The sequence below is a fragment of the Sorex fumeus genome, unplaced genomic scaffold, assembly GCF_029834395.1.
Source record: "Sorex fumeus unplaced genomic scaffold, SorFum_2.1 ptg000008l, whole genome shotgun sequence".
Classification (NCBI taxonomy): Eukaryota; Metazoa; Chordata; class Mammalia; order Eulipotyphla; family Soricidae; genus Sorex; species Sorex fumeus.
In genome coordinates, this window is record NW_026606065.1 from 11,375,186 (window position 1) to 11,401,481 (window position 26,296).

A 26,296-nucleotide genomic window follows, 5' to 3' on the forward strand; every position below is an offset into this window, starting at 1 on the left:
AGCAGCCATGAAGATTCTGAACATTGCACTCCAGCAGAGTGTACTAGAATCCAAGGGGAGAGGGCGTGGTAGGAAGAGGAAGTTTCAAAAATTCTATCAAAAGGGACAAAGGTTAAAAAAGGTGAAGAAGCACACTGCAGGTAGATTGGCAAGGGGGCTTACTTGGAGATGGAGGCTGGCTAGTGCCTGGTGATGTTCAGGAGAAAACAGTGGAGGGACTCCAGAAGCAGCTAATGGAGAAGAAGAGTGGAGGGACAGGCAGTAGGGGAGGGTCCAGGGAAGGGCTGGTTGGTTGGCAACCTCCTGCCTCTGGATAGTTGGTTGCTAGCCCAGCTCATTCTTCTGACTGCTGGAGGAGGTCTGTAAGCAGCATTTTCTGCCAAGAAAATAACTCTCCCTTTCTTAACGTCCATCTGTGGCTTGAGCTGAACAGAACCAATCCACTGTCTCCTGCTTCCTTGCCTTCTACAGGCTACTATCTTGGCTGAAGTTCTACATGGTCTGAGACAGTTAGCCTGAGACAGTAACACGTGGCCAGCATTGCTTGCTTTCTGGTAAATACAGTTTTCATTTTGTTTCCCTTGGTGTGTGTTTTTGTTTTTTTTTTGTTTTTTTGTTTTTTGCAGCCAGGCTAGAATGTTGGGTGTTTTGATTTGTCAGTCCTACCTGGTGTTACCTGGCTTCTAAGGGCAAATATTGATCTCAAGAAATGGAACCAATAATTTCTGCGTTGGGGCAACATTTTGGGGGAGAATAGAAAAGGTGGACTACAGTATAAAAAGTAAAGGAGATTTCGTTTTAGCCTTTTCATATGCAAAATGCACTACATACATAATAGCAAAAACACATTCAGGACATAGTAAAAAATAAATACCTCACAAAATTCTCTGCTTCTATATAAGAATAAGGGATGATAGGTAGCGGAACCCCCCGGCAATATTCATTTTCCAAAAAGTTGAGTTCTGTGATTTTGGTTTGTTTCTCTTCTTCTCATTCCCTTTGAGGTTGTGGAGTCCATTTCTTTAACTTCACCTACTTCCAGACATCCGGTCTGGATTCTTTTTGAACCTTTTCTGTCCTACTCTCCCTCAGGTGTCAGCTTCTTGGGGTCCCATGTGTCTGTCAGTTCAGTAGAAAATGCTCCTCACCATCCCCCGTGAGGGGACAGCATGATTGTCTTGGGAGGCTCCTTTCCCGAGATTGCCTTGGTTGCCTGGGTCACCCGGGGAAGCTCTTTTCCCAAGCGATCACCCTGAAGCACTGACCCATTGCTGATCATCGCTTCCCTTGTCAGAAGCTGACCGCCTAAGTCAGTTAGGGACAGTGTCCCAATGAAGTCAAATGTGTCAAGTTGTCTGGTTGCCCCACTGGCCCTGAATTGCATGATTTTGACAAACTCTAATCAGGGACCATTCGCTCCTAAAGAACAACATGAAAATGATGTGCAAAATTGCTAGCCACAGCATTAAATCACCAAAAGCACACATACTGACATTCAAATGACATCAATAATAAAATGGCTGAATAGGAACAGGTTGGCAAATATATCTGGAAATAAGCAGCCATTTCTATTATTCCCCGATTCTGTTTTACTTACACCTTGTTAGCAGCTGTTGATGAGAGCCATTGTGTTTAAATGTACATTATGGCCTAATTTAAAAAGTGTATTTTGTATTGAATCACAAAGCAGAAATGCCTAAAATTTGGAGGTGTTAACTCCCATCATTAAAAAATTACAGTCAGTCAGATCTTCTAAGTGGCCAAGGCTTGACATTTTCACACACCCCAGAGCATCAGCGGAGTTTGGCTTCTCAGAATTTTAAACTCAAGGTACTTTACTGAACCGTGGGTTAATGTTGATGTACCTTGGAATTTCAGCCATCCCTAAACATGCATTTTCATGCAATTAAAAGATAACGGGCTTGTACACGGCCTGTCATGTTCTTCCTGATTCTTGCAATTTCAACTTTTTAGAAGGGCTTTCAAAATAGTTCATGCAATGATATGTATGGCTAAAGGAACAGCTATGCTTAGCAAGGAAACAGAACTTATTTCAGTTTGACAGGAGGCAAGTTGAGGGCGTCTGTACTTTCTCCCGCCTTACAAATGCTCTGAGATGATCTCGATGTTCCAGTCCTTAGAGAGTCTGATGCAAAAGCCGTTTCCCGGGCTGGCGGCTGAACGGCATCAAAAGTGTCTGTCTCCATCTCTTCGGGACCTGCCTCTTCATCAGTAATGAACAATTTGGACTCCCTCCATTTGGGGTAGAAATCTTGGCTGCCTCGGGAGCCACTCGACTCACTCCCTGAAAGCTGAATGTTCAGTTCCTCAGTCGACCGGATCAGGTTTTGTACAGACAAAGATTTGCCCAAGTCCTTGGGTACCACGGGCTGGACAGACAATAGAGTTTCTCCTCCCATGTCAAAGCTTTTCCTCAGAGCCCGGTCCTTGGTCACGTTTGATTGTGTGACCTGAGCATTTTCCTTGGAGGCAACAAGGCAGGTGGTGACATCAGAAGTGCTTTCCTGGAAGCCTGCAGGGTTCGGGTGGAGGGTCTCTGGCCTGGGCAGATGCTTGATGGTTGGGAGAGGAGGCGGGATCTGTAAAGTCGTCGGGGCTGCTGGCTTGGGGGCCGCATTTATTTGGTTTGCAATGTGGTTGGTGGCTGCCACCGTGGAGCCATCGCTTTGACTCAGCGCCACCTGGGGCGCTTGACTGTGCATAGTCGGGCTAAGTGCGTAGAAAGTTTGGGCACTGAACTCATTTGGTGTCAGAATGAACTGCAGGCCTCGAGAGATGTTGGCACTAGCTGACCTGGATAAGCAGCCACTGTTTTGGGCCGAACTGGACAGGTCTTTGCTATCCACAGGGCTCTGGTAGTCAGATGTCTGTTCACATTCAAAGGGTGGGATCTGGAATGAAGCCAAAGTGAGGGCAGAGGCGGAACCTTTCCGGAGGACCTGTTGGTAGATGTCCAGGAGGCAGTCGAGTTTGGACTCAATGGACTGAACCTGAAAGGGGGTGAAATGATTATTTAGGAGGACAGCCAGTCAAGAATGGGCTTTCTGCAGAGAGGAGACTTCTTATTTCATCTAACTGATTTATCTATTTACTTTTGGGTTTTGGAACATACCCTGAGGTGCTCAGGGTTTATTCCTGGCTCTGTGCTTAGGGATCACTCCTGGAAGTTCTTGGGGGACCAAATGTGGTGCCAGGGAATGAACCAGTATTGGCTACATGCATGCTAAGTATTCTCTTTCTGGTCCAGGATGTGTTTTTTTATATCAAGGAGAATGCAGTCCTGACCATCATGACTAGCTTAGGACACACCATCTTGACCCTGCTAGAGAGAGCAATACTTTGACCTCCACTCAATCTCCACCAGCACATTTTCCCCCTAATTAATAAAAAAGAACAGGTGATGTCCTCAAAGACCATGTTTCTTTTTTTTTCTTTTTGGGTCACACCCAGCGATGCACAGGCGTTCCTCCTGGCTCTGCACTCAGGAATTACTCCTGGCGGTGCTCAGGGGACCATATGGGATGCTGGGAATCGAACCCGGGTCGGCCGCATGCAAGGCAAATGCCCTACCCGCTGTGCTATCTCTCCAGCCCCTCAAAGACCATGTAAACATGATACAAATGCAACTTCAAGGGACTGGAGCTGACTGACCCAGGTTCACTCCACAGTCTCCAAACTGACAGAAGTGATCATTGAGCACTACTGGTATCATCCAAACCCTTCTGACCCACTTCCCTGAAAAGAAAAAAAATCCCCTCCAAACCAAATGCAACTTGAAGATTCTCCAGACCAGTCAAGATGGCTTTCAGAAGTCTTTTCTATGGAGATATTTTGTGATGCGACTGCCAAGGAAGAAACTTATTCTCTGATGAAACCAATACCTTTATTATCAATCTAGGTAATTCTAAATTTTAAAATAAAGGTACAAAATGCTTCAGAATTAATATAGGCCCAACCTGGAAAAATTTTCTTTGTAGGAGAAGACACAACTTCAGTATTGCATGGGAATTATAATGAAGTTTTTTTAATTTTAAAAGAATGATCTAAAAGAGAGACAATAAAAATAACCAAAACACAAACGAAAAACACACACCTCCGTCATAATCTATAGTTGTTTCCAGTGATGGATGAATTGATAATTTTTTTCTTCTTTTCATGGGAATCCAAGTAGGTTAGAGAATATTGTCTATGCAGAAAGAAAATTTAAACCAACTGCCCAAGTCTTGAGTTCATTATCTTTTAAATATATTAGTCATTAAAATACATCCAATTGCCTATGATCAGTTTTGACTAAGAAGTTTCTGGTTAGAAAGGTAACCCATCTGGTTGACTTGTACCTGTTTTTCAACTTTGACCACCCGGCCGAGCATGCTGAGGTCATCGGTGGTCTCATGTTCTGCGGTTATTTTCTCTCTGCTTTTCTTATCTGATGTGATTTGCCCTTTTCCAAGAATTTGATCGACACTATCAGAGAAAGAGGAGATCTGATTATGAGTAGCAAATATATAGACTACCTTTAGGCCAGAATGAAATTCGAAAAAAAAAAATAAATTGGTACTAGGGATTGAACCCAGGCCTCATCCACACAAGTTACATAGAAAATGGTGTTTTGAAAAGAGAAATTAAATATGATTCCCTTTAATCATACTACAATAAAAATAAACTTGTTCCAGTTAATGTGTCATTTTTGGGGGTGATGGGGGAAGGGGTGGCACACCTGGTCATGCTCAGGGGCTGGTTCTATGCTCAGGAGTGACTCCTGGCAGTACCTAGGAGGCCATATGTGAACAGGGTCATGGCCAGTACAGTCGCATATGCAAGGCAAGTGCCTCACCTCCTGTACTATCAAGTTATTCAATTTGTTTCGATCACTGACCAGGCATTTTGTAAATCCAACTACTTTAGTATAACAAAATCGTAATTATACTTATTTTATGTCATTAGGACAGATTATTTAGTGGACATTTGTTATTATTTGATGAATGGGAGACAAGTAGATTGAAAAGTAACACATAGTTTTCATTCTTTGGAATTTTATTTGAAGAAGATACAACCCAGGAGTTTAAGATTATTTCTGCAAATTCTGTAGCAGTTAAACTTTATAAAAATCTTGTGAACCATGGATGCTTCTATGTACAGACTGGTAGCTGACTGTCACATGACTGTAGAGGAGCCAGAACAATGTCCAAGGAGACTTGGTCAGCTTGTGTGAGAATTCTGTTTATGTCTTTCGTGATATAGAATTGACTTATCAGGAGTATTGACTCAACTTGGACCTGACTCCTTTATCTGCTCAGAAATCCTGGTAGTATCAACTTTATGCCATGACATCAAATTTGTTAAATTGCAAGCTCTCCGAGGAATGGGTCATAATTTAATAATGTCTGGATGGCCACAATGCTTCAAACACATTATAGGCTCAATAAATTTTTTTTAATGCCTTACATCCTTTATTACCTCCCTGACCTCAAACCTACTGCTTACAGGCAGGAAAATAGCAATGAGTTGCATATAGTTATCAAACAATTTTATGTCCATAACAAAAGCTCAAACATTTGACTGACATAACATTTATTTATTTATTTACATATATTTTTAATTTTATTGAATCACTGTGAGATAGTTACAAGCTTTCATGTTTAGGTTACAATCACACAATGATCAGACACCCATCCCTCCGCCAGTGCACATTCCCCACCACCAATATCCCCGGTATATCCCCCCTTTCCCACCCTCCCCCTGCCTCCATGGCAGACATGATTCCCCGTAATCTCTCTCTACTTTTGGGTATTATGGTTTGCAATACAGATACTGAGAGGTTATCATGTTTGGTCCTTTATCCACTTTCTGCACACATCTCCCATCCCGACCGATTCCTCCAGCCATGTTTTTCTTAGTGATCCCTTCTCTATTCCAGCAGCCTTCTCCCCTTTGCTCATGAGGCAGGCTTCCAGCTATGGAGCAATCTATCGGTCCCATGTATCTACTATAGGCTCAATAATTATCAGATGAATGAATTAATGAATATGTTGTTGTTTCTAGAATTGCTCAATAGGGGATTAATTAATTAATTAATTTTTTTGTGTGTATGTGTGTGTGTATGTCTCATAATGGACCAAGTGTACTCTCACCATGCAAATAGTTAAGACTTAATTCTTATATTTAAAGAATTGTTCAAACATGAAGCTGGGATGTGGTTTCAATGATAGATTTCCCAGTTGGAAACCTTTAATACTTGATTGAACTCCTTAAAATCCTAGTTAAAAGCAAAATCCTATTGTTCATTAAAAAAGAGAAAAAATGAGTTAGCAATATGGAATTCAAGGATTTACAGAGAAGATCTTCCTAGATAGTTTTAATGCTTACTTCTTTACAACAAATAACATTTCCATTGCTCACCGTGTTTGAAGGCTCTTAATTCTACACAACATGTCCAGATGGCCAGCAGAATACTGTTCAATAACATCTTTTACATCATATGGGCGTAATGTTTCCTTAAACTTTCGTTTTGCAACATGAAACTTCATAATTCTGTAAGAGAAACATATATTAGTCTTTATAACTTGGATAAAAGAATTCACCCAAATAGCTTTTGAGTAAATCTAAGAAACTCTAGGGAAGGGGCCAGAAATAGTCCAGAGGATAAGGCACTGGCACCACATATGGTCCCCTGAGAGTAGAGACCGTAGTAAACCCTGAGCACCACTGGGTGTGACCCCAAAACCTCAAACAAGAACAATAAAAATAACAAAACTCAACCCACACTCCATTTCCCACTCCTCTCTCCCCAAATATCTGGGGTGAGAAGCATAATTTATTTTCCTTTGGTGGAAAGGTGAAGAATAGAAGCAAATGAAAAGCTTTATTTTATTTTATTTTCTGGCTTTTGGGCCACACTTAGGAATGGTCAGGACTTACTCCTGGTGGGCTAGGGGGACCATATGGGATGACAGGGATGGAACCCAGGTTGGCCTTGTGCAAAGCAAATGCCTTACCCCGCTGTACCCGCTCTGGCGTCAACAAATGAAGAACTCTAAAAGAAAATACTGCGGTCAGAGAGATCATACAGGAGACGAAGAGCTTGCCTTGCGTGTGGCTCTGACTCTGATTCAAACCCCTGCCACCACAGATGGTTCCCAGAACACCATCGGAGGTCACTCCAGAGCACAGAGCCAGGAATAGTCCTTGAGCATGGCTGGGTGTGGCCCCAACACCCTTTCCCCCCAACAAAAATATTTAGGATTATAGGGGCTGGAGCGATAGCACAGTGGGTAGGGCGTTTGCCTTGCATGCAACCAACATGGCTGACACAGGTTCGATTCCCAGCATCCCATATGGTCCCCCGAGCACCGCCAGGAGCAATTCCTGAGTGCATGAGCCAGGAGTAAGCCCTGAGCATCGCCGGGTGTGACCCAAAAAGCAAAAAAAAAAAAAAAAAATTTAGGATTATAGATGTGGCTCAGGTGTTTGGGCATATGACTGGCACACGGGAGACCCAGCATTTGATGACTGGTACTGTAACTGCAAGCACTGTTGGATGTAGCCCTGGTGTGCAACTCCTCTTCTCTGTGAACCCCACATCAACAACAACAACAACAAAAATTCCCAGTCTATCTTAGTTGATTGCAAGGAATTCAAACTGGTTTATTAGTCAAGAAATCCAAAGTTAAGGGCTCAGAGACAGCTCAGGGGTTACCCTGGTGGGGCTTGGGAGACCACGTATGGTTCTGAGAATTGAGATGGGGCCACATGCGGCCTAACCCTCTGCGCTGCTCTGGCTCTCAGACACTAAGGCTAAACTGTAAAGTGGAGGGTTGGAAAGCAGGCCTGGGTCAGTGACAGCGGGCTTCCCTTCTCGGTTCTCATACAGGCTGTCTCAATACTGTATATCTCAATTCTCCAAATGTCTGACTCCAGAGTGACTCAAGTCCAGACAAGGAGAGGGGAGCATTTTTTTCCCCTGATAACTGTCAAATAATATTTTCTACTTTATGGGTCTTCTGGTCTCTCTTGAAAACCTTGGAAACACTCATCTCTGTTATTGCAGCAAATGTGTAACCACAGACAGTACAAAAATGAAACAAACAGGTGTTGATACGTTCCGCTAAGATTGTAGTTGGGTGCCACAGAGACAGTACAGTGGGTAGGGCATTTGCTTTGCATGCGGCTGGCTTGGGTTCAATCCCTGGTGCCACATATGGTTCCCTGAGACCACTGTGATTCTTTTTTTTTTCTTTTTGGGTCACACCCAGCGATGCACAGGAGTTACTCCTGGTTCATGCACTCAGGAATTACTCCTGGCGGTGCTCGGGGGACCATATGGGATGCTGGGAGTCGAACCTAGGTCGGCTGCGTGCAAGGCAAACGCCCTACCCGCTGTGCTATTGCTTCGGCCCCCTAGACCACTATGATTCTTGAGTGCAGAGCCAGGAGTAAGCCCTGAGCACTACCAGGCATGGCCCAAAAGTGGAAGAAAAAGAAAAAGTAAAAAAAAAAAAAGAAAAGAAAGAAAAAGGACTGTATCTGCGAAAACAAACACTGGATCTGGGTCACTCACTAGTTTACTGACCCTTGTCTAGAGAAAACACAGAGGGAGAAAAGGAAAGACTATGGATTTCCCATGGGAAGAGAGAGAGAAGATTTGGTGACCTCTTCCACACTTATAAAATCAGTTTACTATGATATATGTATTATCTGAAAGAGAGGAGTATTTGAGCAAATCGTTTCAGAATAAAATGAAGACATTCATCATAAGGAATCTTAACCATTCAGAACAATGGCTCAGATGATAGTAATGACAGGCAGTGCTTCACCTTATAACCCTATAAAAAGGGTACCATCATCACGTCCATTCGCAGATAAGGAAACCGAGGCACAAAGACATCGAGCAATTTGCTTGATGTTAAGGAGCTAGCAATTGTGGAACCAAACTAGCCTGGCTCAGTGCTGATTTCTTTATTATAGCTGTCTTTGTGTTTTGCACTATTTACACAATTTTACCATTTGTCTTGGGCTGGAGTGATAGCACAGCGATAGGGCATTTGCCTTGTGCGCAGGCAGCCCAGCAGAGCCGGGTTCGATTCCTCCGCCCCTCTCGGAGAGCCTGGCAAGCTACCGAGAGTATCTCGCCCGCACGGCAGAGCCTGGCAAGCTACCCATGACGTATTCGATATGCCAGACACAGTAACAATGAGTCTCAAAATGGAGACATTACTGGACCCGCTCGAGCAAATCGATGAACAACGGGAGGACAGTGTTACCATTTGTCTTAACATCAAGATATTATACACATTTTATATATTAAACACATTATTAGATGGATATATATTTTTATATGTAAGTGTATGACAATTTTAAGGTGCTGTCGGAAATCAAACCCAGGGCCTCACATTTGCAAGGCAAGTGCTCAACTGCGGAGCTGCAAGATCTTATATTTTAGTACAAAATAACACCACCGGAATCCAAACTTTGACACGATCAGACTCTTCACTCACCTGTGCCTGGCACAATAGTAGCGATTCAAGGGGACTTTGCTTAGGGAATGATCTGTTCTTACTGCTTTGGTTGGAGGATTTACAGAAGCCCACAGAAGGCTGAGAGGCGAGTCTCACTTGCACTGAATTCTTTTCCCCAGTCAACCACAGAATGAAGCAAATACAGCAACAAAGAGCGGAAGACCCTCAAGTCAGTTTCCTCTGATGTGGTCAGTCTAAAGAGGCTAAGAGATGACTGGGGAGCTTGATGGCCTGAGTGCATGCTTTGCACTGCAGGAGCCCTGGGTTCAATCCCTGGCATGCATGGTTCCACAAGCACCCCTGATACTAACTGCAAGCACCTGGCGGGGAGTGGCCCCTGGACATAGTTTGATATAGCTCCCCCCAAAACAACAAACATTGTCCTCCCGTTGTTCATCGATTTGCTTGAGCGGCCCAGTAACGTCTCCATTGTGAGACTTCTTGCTACTGTGTTTGGCATATTAAATACTCTAGGTAGCTTGCCAGACTCTCCGAGACGGGCGGAGGAATCAAAGCCCGCTCAGCCGGGCTGGCTGCGCGCAAGGCAAACGTCCTACCGCTGCGCTATTGCTCCAGCCCATGACAAAACAAACCGAAAAAAGTAACTAGATGGAGCCAGAGCTTGCGCGATCTGGGTTTGATCCCTGTGAACCCATATGGTCCCCTAAGCCTGCCAGGAGTGATCCCTGAGCACAGTCAGGATAAGCCCTGAGAACATCTGAGTGTGGCCCAAATCAAAAACAAATCAAAAAAAGCAATATATAAACACAAGGATTCTTGCTTAGTTGCTTTCTTTTTTTGGGGGGTGGGGGGTTATTGGGCCGCACCTACCCACCTAACCTAGTTTATTAAACTGGGCCTGGGGTCATGTAACTGAATGGAATTGCACGGACATTTCTCATGGAAAGGGGTCTTTTAGATTGTTAAAATTGAATCACCATGAGATACAATGGTACAAAGATACAACAAATGTACAAAGTTGTTCATGATAGAGTCTCAACCATGCAATGTTCCAACACCCATCTCTTCACCAGTGTACATTTCCCTGCCTCCCGCATCCCCCGTTTCTCTTCCACCCCTCCTCTCAGGCCAGCCTCTGGGGCAGACCCTTTTCTCCTCTCTGCCTCTCTCTCTCTCCACCTCTCTCTCTCTGTGTTTCTCTCTCTTTGTGTTTCTCTCTCTCTCTCTCTCTCTCTCTCTCTCTCTCTCTCTCTCTCGCACTGTGGTTCACAATACTATTACTGAAACAGTAAAAGGTAAAGGTAAAGGCCCTCCCGTTGATCGTCGATTTGCTCGAGCGGGCCCAGTAACGTCTCCATTGGAGACTTTGTTGTTACTGTGTCTGGCATATCGAATACTCTCGGTAGCTTGCCGGGCTCTCCGAGAGGGGCGGAGGAATCGAACTCGGGTGACCATGTTGGCCGCTTGTAAGGCGAACGCCCTACCCGCTGTGCTATCGCTCCAGCCCCTGAAACGGTATCACGCATATAACTTTATCTCCTTTTACCATCCAGCTCTTGTCCAGAGTGATCATTTCCAATTACTGTTGTCATAGTGGTCCCTTCTCTGTCTCCTTCTTAAAGGTCCCTAATTTTACTTCCCCCTACGCCACTTCGTGGCATGCTTCCTACCACGAAGGGCCGGTCTCCATGGTAGGAAAACAGTAATACCCATGATCCGGTGTGGGTATTACTCGCTTTCTATGATTTTTTGCGTCCTGCAAATGAGTCTGATTATTCTATTTCTGTCCCTCGCCCGCTGACTCGCTTCACACTAATAATCATACTCTCCATGTCCATCGATGTCTAAGCAAATTTCATCCCTTCACTGGGTAAGGGGTCTTGAATGGTACGAGGTTGAAGATGCTATGGTCTAGGGGAAGGAGACCCGGGTACAAAACCGCTATGTTTCAGGAATGCCACTAGGGGGCGCGAGAGCTTCACCACAAATCTAAACTGCCCGCTCGGGAAGAAAGGCTGCTCATACAATTTTCTGTGCGAAAAAAGCCAAAGCAAAGTTAAGCGCCGGGTAGCATAGATCTATATATACACACAAACACATGTGCGCTTATATGGAAATGTAGGTGCATTTGTGGCGCTGCCATGAGTTATAAAATCTGGCTGAAGTCATGTTCCAGTACTCTAAGGAAGGGTAAGAAACATTGCCTATAAATATGCAGCGATGGAAATGATGAGACAACAGAAGTGGCGGCGACTGTTACCTTCACCAAACAGATGGATGACCCGGCCAGCAGCCAAACGGTGCCGGGAGGGCAGGGCTCAGCCCACTGTCAACTGCAGAATAGCTCGATGGGTTGTAAAGACAGCAGCACCTCCCATGCTCTGTGCTCCTGGCAACCAACAGGGGAGTTTTAGAACAGGCCACTGTCTGGGTCCTTCCTTCTGCAATTTTGCTTGAATGGATCCAGGGTGTAGTCCGGATGTTTTATTAAACTTTTTTTTTTCTTTTTGGGTCACACCCGGCGATGCTCAGGGGTTAACTCCTGGCTCTGCACTCAGGAATTCCCCATGGCGGTGCTCAGGGGACCATATGGGATGCTGGGAATCGAACCTGGGTCTGCCGCATACAAGGCAAACACCTTCCCCTGCTGTGCCATCGCTCCAGCCCCATTATTAAACTCGTAAGGTAATTGTTCAGTGCAGTCAAGAGTGGGGGAGCCCAGGATGAAATAGAATTGGGAGGGGAATGGTCCCCTGCATCCCTCTCTGGCTGGATGCAGTTCAGTGGCATCAGTGAATGCTCATCTGACACCCGTAGTTTACCATGTCGGAAGCTCAGAACCTGCATCCAGGGAGACACTAACGATTTCTTGGTCTCCTGATGGAAGAAAGGTGCTGGGGACGTGTTCCTCCCGGATCCAAAGTCTCATTTGTCATGAGATGGGAGCTTTTGTTGTCATTGTTTTGCGGGGGGTGGGGGTCACACCTCGTGGTGCTCAGTTCTTATTCCTGGCCCTGTGCTTAGAGATCACTTCTGGTGGGGCTCAGGGAAACCTTTTACGGTGCCGGGAATTGACCCTGGGTTGGCAGGTGCAAGGCAAGTGTTTTACCCACTCTGGCGCATGGGAACTATTTATTTATTTATTTGCTTTTTGGGTCACACCCAGCAATGGACAGGGGTTACTCCTCACTCTGCACTCAGGAATTACTCCTGGCGGTGCTCGGGGGACCATATGGGATGCTGGGAATTGAACCCGGGTCGGCCGCGTGCAAGGCAAACGCCCTACCTGCTGTGCTATCGCTCCAGCCCCCATGGGAACTATTTAGATAATCTCAGCATGACTGCTGAGGAATTCCTGATGAGGGAATTCATTTACTCATCTGCCAGACATTTCCTGAGTGTCAGCAGTGTGCCTGGCTGTGTGTTAGGTGTAAGGTCAGAAGGTGCAGGAATAAACTCAGTTGCTCTTTTCAGTCTCTTAGGGAAGAGAGACAAGCAATGAGAAAGCTATGGGGCATTTGGCACACGGAAGGGAATGGGAGGCACATGACGTGATGTGGGAGCAGAGAAGAGGATTCTGGATTGGGAGAAGCGCTAGGAGGTGACTTTACCCAACCTACAGCTCATCTCTGGGGACAGACATGACAGATTTCTCAGGGCACAGCGATGTTCTTCTTCTCTTGCCCAGACCTTCTGTACCGATGATGTGCTGGCTCCTGACCCTTCCTCTTGTTTTCTATTGCTTCAGTGTTGGGTCAGTTTATTGACATCATGTTCATCCTCTTCTTTCCCAGCTGGGAATGATGATCCCCTGATGTCTGACTGTGAGAAACACAGCCTCTCCCTGATGTTAAAAGCAAGGGGCTTGAGGTCATTAGTGAGGTGACTCAGAGCCACTGGAGCAAATTCAACACACTTCCTGGACTATGGGACTTGACATCAAGGATAGGGTGAATACTGCAGGCATATGTGTTACTTGCTGGATGATGTATTTGTTATTTTTCTGGTTGTAAGTAATGCAGATTTGGATTTTTGGTGTCGTATATAGTCTCTCAAGACCCTTCAAAACTAGCTATAGAATTACGTGTATCCCAGATACTTGCACCTCAGATAGGGCTAGTGGTCTGTGGCGAAAGGAGCCCTGAGGGTTCCTCTGGAGTGACCAGTTTCCTAGTCCTTCTTTCAACTCTCCTTTCTTTTTTGCTTTTTGGGTTGTACCTGACGGTGCTTGAATGTCACTCCTGGTTGTACTCGGGATCAGGTGGTGCTGGGGTTAGCATTTGGAAATCCCACATGCGAAGCATGTACTTCAGCCCTGTGAGCAATCTTCCGGGTCCTTTAACTTAATGTTTCAGAGCCAGGAATTGAACCCAGAGCATCACACACGCGCAAGTCAGGTGTGAGACTAGGGAGCTCCCTCTGCTTTCAACTCTCCATCAGAAACGTCCTCCCTGTGCATGCCTTCGACTGACACAGTCACCTCTGGAAGTGGAGACTGTTCAAATGCTTGTGATGACTGGGCTCTAAATTCTGAACCTAGGGGGCTGGAGCAATAGCACAGCGGGTAGGGCATTTGCCTTGCATGCGGCTGACCTGGGTTTGATTCCCAGAATCCCATATGGTTCCCTGAGCACCGCCAAGAGTGGTTCCTGAGCGCAAAGCCAGGAGTAACCCCTGAGCATCGCCGGGTGTTGAAAAAAAATAAATAAATTCTGAACCTAGCGTGCCTTTTCATATTGTTTTATTTCTCTCTTTTAAGCAATGTTATTTTTGGGGGTGGGGTGGCTCTGAAGTGGGGTGACAGGTGGGAGTTCAATGTAAGGGTACAAGAATGCAATGCTACTCAGGGCTTGCCACACTGCAGCTTCCAGGGCTGCACCTGGCGATGCTTGAGAGCCACGTGGTACGGAAAGAGAACCCAGGTCAGACCCATGCAAGTCCCATGCCCTAACCTTTGCACTGTTTCTGCATACTTAATGCGCTTTATTTGTAGGAAAGAAATAATAATAAGGTGCAACAAGAACTTTTAGATGCCAGCAAGTCTAACTTCCCTCCTAGGATTCCATGGCATGGATGCAGTAACCAATCTGGGGATTTTGTTTTCCTAGCAATGTCAAATGCTACATTAACTTTAAAGTGTTAGATAAATAAGTTCGGAAAGTGCTGATATATGTTGACTGTTCTTTCATGTCTTCAAACAATGGCAATGAATAGGTGATTCGGTTCAAGTGCTAACAAAATCAAATGTTAAAATTTTTTTACTTTTTTAAATTTTTTTGCTTTTTGGGTCATACCCGGCAATGCACAGGGGTTACTCCTGGATCATGCACTCAGGGATTACTCTTGGCGGTGCTCAGGGGACCATATGGGATGCTGGGAATCGAACCCGAGGTGGCCTCATGCAAGGCAAGCGCCCTACCTGCTGTGCTATTGCTTCAGCCCCAAGAACATTTTTTTTTAATACTGCAAAGCAAGTGCATTTTCAGTGTAAATATTAGTTTCATGCAGACCTCTGGGTAATGTGGTCACAATAGTCTTCACCACAGACACAAACAAAAATGTATTCCATGTAATATATTAGCCAATCTTAAAAGTATGTGCTAAATGATCTATAAAATTTTCAAGCCGCCTCCTTTTTCTGTGCCCTGTCACAGACTTGGCTGTCAAGAATGTCTTAATAGTGACTTGCAAACAAAGATTCATCACCTCTGCTAAAATAGCTGAGATGCCATCAGCAGAATGAAGAACTGGTGATGATTAAACAGCTTGTAGATTTAACAAAAACCCACAATGGCAAACATGTGCTTCTTCTTTCTCTATTTGCGGAGTATTCTTGTCTGAAGCATAACGTGGGATTTCAGAAGGATTCTGGGCAGAAGATGCATTGATGTGAGTGTGCCTTGGGGCAGGGAAACATTCCTGGACAGGCCTTCAGAAGTGGAAGCACACGAGGCTAGGCCCTGGGAAAACCTCCTCCCTCAGCCCCAGGGTGACAGGGAGGTCTGATTTGCATGCCACCTCAGAGACTGACTTGTCAGCCTTGGCTGTCCTTGTGGATCAGATCGGAGACGTGTTAGGAGGGTTGATGAGCCTGTGTGAGTTATAGAGAAATTCTTGACACCTCATTTGTGCTCCCATTAAGAGTGGAAGAGTGTCATGGATTTAAAAAAATGTTCTGCTGATACTCTGGCTGCAAAACCTTTGCAACCGTTTCCCAAGTGGTGGATGAGATGATCGTCTCTCCTGTTTCCATTTTTTCAAAGGATCTTTTCATGCTTATCTGCTTGGCCTCTTTGCTGAGCACTGTTTACCGCTGCCTCTGATTTGTTTCTATGTTTACTGTCTTCTCTCTGATTCCCACACTGTCCCTGGGGCGACTCTGTAAGTCACTGATTTCTGGGCTGAGAATTGCCAGGTTTGTTCCCACTCCAGTTTTCTCCTGGGTTTCAAATCCAGGAACTACACGGTGATCCCTCAAGATCCAACACCTTCTCCCCACCGCTGTCTGACCAAGCCCTCCCAGGCATCATACTGAAATCTGCTTTTTCCACTCTATTCTCTTCCACTAGTAAACATCCACATCCTCTCCTTTGCAGTAGCTCTGAATCTATTCCTCACAGTTCTTGATCAGGATTGCCTAGTGCCACAGATTGTATGACTCTCTCTCTCTCTCTCTCTCTCTCTCTCTCTCTTCTTAGTTTTTGGGCCACACTTGGCGATACTCATGGGTTACTCCAGGCTCTCCACTCAAGAATTACTCTGTTGGGCCGTGTAGGATGCCGGGATTGAACCCAGGTCGGCTGCATGCAAGGCGAGTGCCCTACCTGCTGTACTATCTAGCCCCAAACCTCTCTCTTCTAATCTACGCATCTCAAAGTGATCAGAGTCATCTCAGTTATAGAATAAAACGCCAACCTGATCAATTTACTGACTTACTCTGTAACCTAGATGCCTTCATGCTTTTCTGTTTGTTGTACATAATGATTCCTGTTTCTCTCTTTGGGCTAACAGCTCCTTTCCTTACCCTCTGTGAACCCTTTGAACCACAGACTTGTTTTATCCCTCCAAAGAGAGACATTGCTTAATTTTATCGTTAATTGCCCCTGTCCCTCCTAAAGTTTTTGTTGTAATAATGGGGACAGGGGATGGTGTTGTCAATCCTGTTTGGTGTTGGTGCTGGGCTGTGGTTACCACTTAGTTTTGGTGCTTGCACACACCTGGCTGTGTGCTGGAGATTGAAATACTTTGCTGTGACTCGAGAGGGGAGCAGGTGGGAGTTGGGTCCCAAAAAGCAGAGCCTCGGGGACTGTACTCAGTACATGTGGGCAATTTGGGGATCAAACTCACGTCCTTATGCTTGCAAGGAAGGCGCCTTTAACTGCTGGGCCAACCCTGGGCTCTGCTGCACAAGACTTTCTTTTTTTGTGTGTGAGCGGGATGCTGGTGGGAGGGGGTGGCCACTGGCGCATTGCAACTGTGGCTGTTGACACAGAGCTCACCACACGCCAGCTTATTTCCTGTTCTCTAGCAACTGTTCATTCACTTCTTTCCCACCAAACTCAACAAGGCTAATATTCTTACCAGGCTCACTTCCCCAATGAGGGAAAACGGTGCAGAGGGGTGATTCAAGTTGCCCAAGATTTCATAGAGAGGGTCATTTCTTGGACTATCTCTCTTAAATAGCTTTAAGTGGGAAGAGGAGGGTTAATGGTGCCAGGATAAAGGGCTAGGCTATCTCCCTAATTAAAGAATTATTTTGGGGGTGGGGGTTTGGGGCCACAGCTGGTAATGTTCAATGCCTACTCCTGGCGCTGTGCTTGAGTGATTCCGAGGGTGTTTTCAGGAGTGACCCCTGTGGTCCTGGGGATTTGAGCCAGGATCACATGCAAGGCAAATGTCTCTCTTCCTGAACTTCCTCTCTAGCCCTTAACGAATTCCTTGAGGGTTCGACAGCTCAATAGGCTGAGTGCATGCTTTGTACAAAGGGTATTGGGTTGAAACTCTGCACTGCATGGTTCTTGGAGCATGAGTGACCCCCAAGCACAGAGCTTGGAGTAAACTCTGAGCACTGCTAGGTGCATTCCAATACATCTCCTCCTTCCCCATTTAAAAAAATTGTTTGAGTTTTGGGCTGGAGCGATAGCACAGTGGATAGGGCGTTTGCCTTGCACACGGCCGACCTGGGTCCAATTCCTCCGTCCCTCTCAGAGAGCCTGGCAAGTTACTGAGAGTATCCTGCCCGTAGGGCAGTGCCCACACGGCAAGCTCCCCATGGCGTATTCAATATGCCAAAAACACTAACAGCAAATCTCACAATGGAGACATTACTGGTGCCCACTCGAGCAAATCGATGAACAACAAGAGGACAGTGCTACAGTGCTACCTCAGAGTACATATATATATTCGACAGGCTCCTTAAAAGGTTGATGTGGCTTGGAAAAATGAAAGTTGGCATGCAGGTGAAACCTAGCAGGTATGATGACTCCAGTGTAGAGCTATTCAGAATGGTTGGAACATGATACAATCAACAGCTTCTCGAGGTAATTTCTCTCCAAAATAATGAGTAACCTTCCTCAAGTTCTTGTGGTTATTTTTCAAGGACAGGCTGTTGATATTCTGACTCACTTTTTTTTGAAAGATTGACAGAAAACATGGTCGTACAAAACATGCTGACAAGAGAAGAGCTGTTGTTGACTTCTCATTAAAAGTGGCCTCAAGCCTGCATATAGTGTTTCTGCGAATAAATACTGGTACAAGGTGAGGAAGCTCTGCATTGCAATGTACTCAGAGATCCGGCTCTTTCCTCGAGGGCCCAGTCTTTGCACAGTTCCTGTAAACAGCCTCGGAGTGAGTGCCTGAGAAGTTCTTCAGTTTCGTTGGTAGAGAAACACAAATACACATATTTCTTTTCATTTCTTTTCATTATTGCTCCACCTTTAGTGGAGCGATAGCAGAGTGGGTAGGACGTTTGCCTTGCATGTGGCCAAACCCGGGTTCGATTCCTTTGTCCCTCTCTGAGCGCCCAGCAAGCTATTGAGAGTTTCCCGCCTTCACAGCAGAGCCTGGCAAGCTCCCCGTGGCGTATTCGATATGCTGAAAACAGTAACAACAAGTCTCACCATGGAGACGTTACTGGTGCCAGCGGAACAATGGGAGGACAGTGATACAGTGCTACAGTGCTCTGTTTGGGGGCCACACTTGGCCGGTGCTCAGAGGCTAGACCCAGCTTGGTGTTTGGGCGGGCCATGCATGGGAGGTACAAGAGGCATCGGACCCAGCTTCCTGCGAGGCATCACTCAGCTCGTAGCTCAATAAGTTTTTTCATTAAAAAATTTATTATTTTGAGATTTTGTTATAAACAGAGAGGCATGAGATATCACTTTGAGAATTCATTGTTCCAAACAAAATAGCATATTATTAGTTTCTTTGTTAAATATTGACTGCTTATGAGAGTATGAGTGATAGAAAGAGGGGAGGGAGAGAGAGAGAGAGAGAGAGAGAGAGGAGAGAGAGAGAGAAAGGAACAGAAGCAGAAACAGAGAGATGGAGAGAGATAGAAGGAGAGAGAGCTCGCTAGCTCACGATTCATGCCTACACTTTGATTTTGGACTGCTAGCCTCCAGAGAACTGTGAGAAAATATATTCGTGTTGTTATACTCCTTCTCAGCCTGTGGTTTCTCTTCAGGGAGGCTCCAGAAACTGTGTTTATGGAATGTTCAAGAGTTAACAATTTTCTTATCAATCTGTTCACTTCCTTGCTAATTTCTTCCTTCTACTTGGAAATTAAAAAAATTTCTCCTTAGTTTTTGGGTTACAGCCAACAGTACTCAGGGTTCAGTCCCAGCTCTGTGCTCAGGAATCACTCCTGGTAGGGCTTGGGGGAGCAAACCAAGTGTGGTACCAGGGATTGAACTGGGATCAGCAGGGTGCAGGGCAAGCACACTAACCACTGGACTATCTCTTCGACCCCACAGAAGGTCAATTCTAAAAGCAAATGAAATGAAACTTCCCATTGTTTGCATTCAATCATTAACAAGACTAAGCTCTTGTTAAAAATACAGTTTTTCCTCCCACACCTGAGTTAGAAAACACATTTCCAGCAATTCCACGTGCTCTCACGAAATATTATTTTAATAATAACCTGTGGTAATCCCAGAGGAACTAAATAAAAATAAGTATCCTCGGGTTAGAGGGCTATTGTGGGTCTTACGGCATTTGCCTCACATGCATCGGATCTCTGACAACACGTTTAATCCCTGACAACACGTATGCAGCACCTCAGCACTATGAATGATACCTGAGAAGAGTCTGGGAAAGCCCCGAGTATACCACCAGGTACCAACCCCAACCCCACCCTCTCCAAAAAGGAACAAATGTCAATGTTCTTTGGTCTGTTCGGCATATTTTAGGGGCTAGAGAGATAGGTCAAAGGGCTGGTTGCATGTTTAGATCCCTGTCACTGAGGCTTCCAGGAAGCCACCAAGCACTGAGGTCCGAGTAGCCTCCAACACGAGGGTGTGGCCCTGATATTGGAAATATCTAAGAATACTAATTGTTTACAACTATAAAAAGTGATGTTATTACTGGACAAGACTGAGGGTTAAAAGTAGGGAAAGGGGGGGAGTGGCTGGAGCAATAGCACAGCGGGTAGGGCGTTTGCCTTGCACGCGGCCAACCTGGGTTCGATTCCCAGCATCCCATATGGTCCCCTGAGAGCACCGCCAGGAGTAATTCCTGAGTGCAGAGCCAGGAGTAACCCCTGTGCATCACCGGGTGTGACCCAAAAAGAAAAAAAAAGTAGGGAAAGGGATATCCTTGATAACCTTTCAGTATGAATATTGCAAACCACAATGCCCAAAATCGGGGAGGGGGGGAGACAGAGAGAGAGGGAGACAGAGATAGAGAGACAGAGAGAGACAGAGAGAAAGAGATAAGTAGAAGAAGAAGGAGGAGGAGAAGGAGGAGGAGGAAGAGGACGAGGAGGAGGAGGAGGACGAGGAGAAGGAAGAGGAGGAGAAAGAGGAGGCAGGCAGGGGGTGGGAGGTGGGGGATGATGGGAGGGAACCAGGGGACACTGGTGCTGGGAAATGTACACTGGTGGAGGGATGCGTGTTGGAATACTGTATGACTGAATTAAAATCATGAACAGCTTTGTAAGGGTCTATCTCAATAAAAAAGTTTGAAAAAAAGTGATATTATGGGCTGGACAGAGAGTTCAATGGGCTGAGCTCATGCTGTGTGTGTGTGGGAGGACTGGGCTGGATCTCTGGCACTGCATGGTCCCTTGAGTATCACTGGGAGCAAACCCTCCAGCTCCACTACGTGTGGCCTCCAAGCTAAATCTTAAAGAAAAATGTAAAAAGTGACATTGCTCATTTAAAAGCTGTTTCAAGGTGCAATTGGGTAATAGAGTCCAGCCAAGTTCAGAGAATGGCCTTAATCACCTCACTGCCTGAGAATATTTACTTTTTTTTTTCTTTTTGGGTCACACCTGGCGATGCACAGGGGTTACTCCTGGTTCTGTACTCAGAAGTTACTGCTGGCGGTGCTCAGGGGACCATATGGGATGCTGGGAATTGAACCCAGGTCGGCCGCGTGCCCTACCCGCTGTGCTATCTCTCCAGCCCCGAGAATATTTACTTTTAACATTGACTAAAAACAAGTGCTGGAGAGAGTACAGGGGTTAAGGCACTTGTTTTGCATGTGGTGACCCTGGTTCCATCCCCGGCCCACAGGGTCCCCTGAGCACTGCTAGGAGCGACACCTGAACACAGAGCCAGGAATAGCCTGAGCACTGCTGTATGTGACAGTTGTAGAAACTAAAAAAGTGACAGGTTATTCATAAATATTAACAACAGTGTCTACTTTACATGGAATGTAATAATATTATTTCCCATGCTGTCATCGTTTCAGTGAAATACACTTTTTCTGTTATACAGTTTAATTTCAATTTAGTTCTAAAGAAAACTATTATCTTTATACAAACTTTTGGAGCACAGAAACACATGTATTCATATTATATCACCAAGGAACCAGTGAATAACAAGGAAGGCCAGTGCCGAAACAAAGCTTCTACTTTACAGATGAATTAAAAGTGGTTTCCACTTGCGATCAGCAATGTACATATAAGATACTATTTCAGATGAATGGAGGTAGGGCATGTTCTGGCAAAAGAACCTCAGAGTCACCTGACATCCAGCTTATTTTCTGAATTCTGAGGACACTGTTGTATAGGATTTGGGGATTGCAGCTTGCAGGCTCCTTTCTGAATTGTTCATTCTATTGATTTGGTTTTTCAGTGACGTATTTTTATTTTTTAAAAAAATTATTATTATTATTATTATTATTTATTTTTTGCTTTTTGGGTCACACCCAGCGATGCTCAGGAGTTACTCCTGGTTCATGCGCTCAGGAATTACTCCTGGCGGTGCTCAGGAGACCATATGGGATGCTGGGAATCGAACCTAGGTCAGCTGCGTGCAAGGCAAACGCCCTACCCGCTCTGCTATTGCTCCAGCCCCCAGTGACGTTGTTTTTAAAGTTATGAATTAGGACTTTCTAATGATGGTATTAGCATTGAAGTACATACATTTTCATGTTTTTTTTGGGGTCACACCAGGCGATGCACAGGGGCTACTCCTGGCTCATGCACTCAGGAATTAATCCTGGCGGTGCTCGGGGGACCATATGGGATGCTGGGAACCGAACCCGGGTCGGCCGCTGCAAAGCAAACACCCTACCCGCTGTGCTATCACTCCAGCCCCCATACATTTTCATGGGATCCAACAATTTAAACGGAACTTTAAAGTAAGTTAAAAAAAATCCACTAAGCAGAATTGGTGTAGGTAAAGGTAAAGGTAAAGGCCCTCCCGTTGATCATCGTTGATCATCAATTTGCTCGAGCGGGCCCAGTAACGTCTCCATTGGAGACTTTGTTGTTACTGTGTCTGGCATATCGAATACTCTCTGTAGCTTGCCAGGCTCTCCGAGAGGGGTGGAGGAATCGAACTCGGGTCGGCCATGTTGGCTGTGTGCAAGGCAGACGCCCTACCGCTGTGCTATCGGGCTGGAGCGATAGCACAGCGGGTAGGGCGTTTGCCTTGCACACAGCCAAGCAGAATTGGTGTATGCGGAGAAAAATATCCACCTCAAGTATCACCAAGTAGCTGGCAGAGAGCTTCAGAAATCTACAAAGAGGGGCAGACATGTAAATAATAAGATTCTTTCAAATATGGACCAAATTTCAAGAGGAAGACATAACAAAATAAAGCTTAAGCTGCTATTAAGTGCTTAGCTAGCAGAATAAACCCTTTCCATTTTTTTTTCTTTTGCCCCTGCAGCTCATAATTCTTTTTATAGGTTGTGAAGCTAAAGTAGGAAGCTTCAGGAGGTCTTCAGAAATGACACACATTTGGGTTAAGGATGATTTTTAGGAAACTTAAAATCTGCTAAATCCTGAAAATCTGCTTCTATTAGATATGGTTTATGGTACCTGTGGTAACTTAAGTTTATCAATCTGTGGATGAATTGCCTCACCTTCACTTTAGGGTCTTTGATGGATAAAAGGAGTGAATTTAAAGAATTCGAAGGTTGATCTTAAAATAGAAGGAAATCAGTTTGTTCCAGTAGAGTTCCAATAGAACTTTCTGCAATGGTGGAAATGTTCTGTATCCTGTCTGCCCCATATATAGCCACCTCTGGCTGTTATATATGATTGCTATTAATAGTTTCGAGGGCCACACCTAGTGGAGGTCCAGGACCACTTTTAGTGGTATCGGGGGCCATCAGGGCCACACCCAGTGGTGTTCAGAAAGCAGTGAGCTTCTAGGGATTAAACCTCAGGCCGTGTACATGCGAGTCATATGCTCTACCTTTTCAGACACTTTATTTTTGTTTGTTCTGTTTTTGGGGCCTGTGCCAGGGCTTACTCTGAATTTTGTACTCAAGAATCATTTTTTCAGTGCCAGGAATCAAATTGGGATTCTTTTGCAGGCAAAGCAGAAACGTTATCAGTGAGCCAATCCCCAGTCCCCAAATGAGCACTTGAAATGTGAATACTGTGTTCCTATTTTATGAAATATAATAGTAAATTTCTCTTTATTTGTTAGAGAATTTAAAGAGAAATATATATATGTATATTTATATATAAATATATGGGCTGGAGCGATAGCACAGCAGGTAGGGCGTTTGCCTTGCACACAGTCAACATGGCCCACCCGAGTTCAATTCCTCTACCCCTCTCAGAGAGCCTGGCAAGCTACCGAGAGTATCTCGCCCATATGGCAAAGCCCGGCAAGCTACCAGTGAGGTATTAAATATGCCAAACACAGTAACAAGTCTCACAATGTTATTGGGTTACTGGGCCCGCTCGAGCAAATCAATTAACAATGGGAGGACAGTGACAGTGACAGTGACAGTAATATATATATATATAATATATATAATAATATATATATAATATATATATATGTGTGTGTGTGTGTGTGTGTATGTATGTATGTATATATATCTCAGTGAACCTGTCAGGCTACCGAAAGTGTCCCACTGGCATGGGCAGAGCCTGGCAAGCTCCCCGTGGCGTGTTCGATGTGCCAAAAGCAGTAACAATAACAGGTCTCATTCCCCTGACCCTGAAAGAGCCTCAAATCATTGGGAAAGACGTGTTTGGAGAGGCTGGTAAAATATCAGGGCTGGGACGAATAGAGACGTTACTGGTGGCTGCTTGAGTAAATCAAGGAACAATGGGATTACAGTGATGCAGTGATGACCCTCAGGCAGAGTCTCCTGCCCCCAAGCCTGGCTGCCCTCACCGGGACCCCTTGGATGGGGGCAGATTGAGTTTCTCTCCCCACCTGGAGCAGAGCTCCAGCAGCTGAAGACCTCCGGAAGCCAGCCACATCCAGGCTTCAGACCACAATCCACATGCTAGGATGAGCCTCACGTATGAAGAAACTGGCAGAGGAACCCAGGTGTGCGGGACCTGGGACTGATATCTCCAAGCCTGCTCGGATCGGGACTGGGTCTTCTCCACCCAGATCCCCCATCTTCTAGTAGTTAGACAGTTACACCCACCAACTGTCCCCGGCCCGTGTAATCCTATCAATGGCCAAGATCCAGAGACTATAAAACCAAACTCCTGGAAGCTTGTCTAGTTCAAGCTTATTGTCTAGTTCTCACTCTTGGAGAATCCGGCAGGCTACTGTGAGTATCCTGCCCGCACAGCAGAGTCTGGCAAACTCCCCGTGGCGTATTCGATATGCCAAAACCCAGTAACAATGATGGGTCTCATTCCCCTAACCCTGAAAGAGCCTCCAATGTGACACTTGCTAAAATCTCAGGGCTAGGATGAATGGAGATTAAAAATTCAGATTAAAAATTCACATGTGACCTGTGGCCACCATATTGGAAAATGCCATTCTAGGTTCTCTCTACCTGTTTGATTAAAAGTTTCCAAGCTCATTTACTATATATTTTTGGGTATTTGGGGCTTAAATATTTCCCAAGACTGTTAAGCTGCCCAGGAGTAGGCTGATCATATACTTATCAAAAGAGATGCTTTGAGAAAGCAGGAGTATTCTTAAAAATCATGATGAGGGGGCTGGAGTGATAGCACAGTAGGTAGGGCATTTGCCTTGCATGAGGCCGACCTGAATTTGATTCCCAGCATCCCAAATATTCTCCTGAGCACCGCCATGAGTAATTCCTGAGTGCAGATCCAGCAGTAACCCCTGTGCATCGCCGGGTGTGACCCCCCAAAAATTATGATGAGATAATGGCATTTCCTTGGGTGGTCCAGGACTCATGAGAAGGTATGATTCCCCCACCTGCAGACATTGTTGCTTGAGAGTTCCATTGGAAAGTCACTGTCACTGGATTTTACTTTACTTCTCTTTAGGCAGCTGTATGATAAATGTTTAAGCATTTTATGGGATACACGGTAGTTTTCTTTGCCTCCACATCATTTTTCAAAATCTCATTTCTGTAACTTATTTCTGCTTTACCAGTGACTCACCCATGGAATAAAGCAACAATCTTACATGATGCTAAATGACCAGCTAAAAATAGAAGCAAATAATCAATCATACTGGTACCTGAAATAAGACCAAGTGCCCAAAGAGCTAAATTGGTTAGGATATTTTAAGCTTTCCTCAGGCTTTTTGGTAAAAGGCAGAAATAGCCAAAATGACCAGAGGTACTTCTTTGCAATACAGTCACTCAAAATACAAATATAGATTCGCTCAAAGGGACTGGTTGGAACAGGCTGAGTACACAGTAGTTCATTTGGTTCAAATCCTGAATATTCTGTGGGGATTGGATTCTGGAAATACAGGGATAAATGGTTTTGGGGGGTCTCTCAGTTTTCAGTCTCGGTAGATACAGGAAATAAACAAGAGTCCTTAACAGTAACACTTGAGGTAGAAGAAAGGCATAATTTTATGTAGAATGCTTGAGAGGTCCCATTTTCACGACTCAGCCTGTTTTGGAAAAATTTAGAGGACTTCTTCTTGGACATTAGATAGAGAGTATGACCCGGAGCATCAAGCCATAAAAACATGATTTAAAAAATTCAATCACATTTACACACTATAGGTCCTAAAGGCAACAAATTCATATGACAAGCTGTTTTATAATTTCCTTGGCTTTTCAAATCCCACCCACCTTTGATAACACTCTTTGTGCTGAATACAGCAGCCTTTTGTAGTAAGAAGAAGATAATTTCAGAATTTAATAGGCATGCAGATGAATAGGAAACAAGAAGGCAATTATTTCAGGAGATTTACCTGCAGCGAAAAGAACTT

At 45.0% G+C, this 26,296-nt stretch overlaps 1 protein-coding gene across 1 annotated transcript in view; it reads right to left on the reverse strand.

Moving 5' to 3' along the window:
* Positions 1–1,317: 1,317 nt before the first annotated feature.
* The window catches only part of KCNQ5 (potassium voltage-gated channel subfamily Q member 5), a 609,327-nt gene continuing 584,348 nt past the window's right edge, over positions 1,318–26,296 (reverse strand). Inside the window, 3 exon segments of the mRNA XM_056109768.1 lie at positions 1,318–3,005; positions 4,353–4,485; positions 6,421–6,552. Coding sequence (XP_055965743.1) covers positions 2,049–3,005; positions 4,353–4,485; positions 6,421–6,552 — 1,222 coding nt within the window. The 3' untranslated portion in view covers positions 1,318–2,048.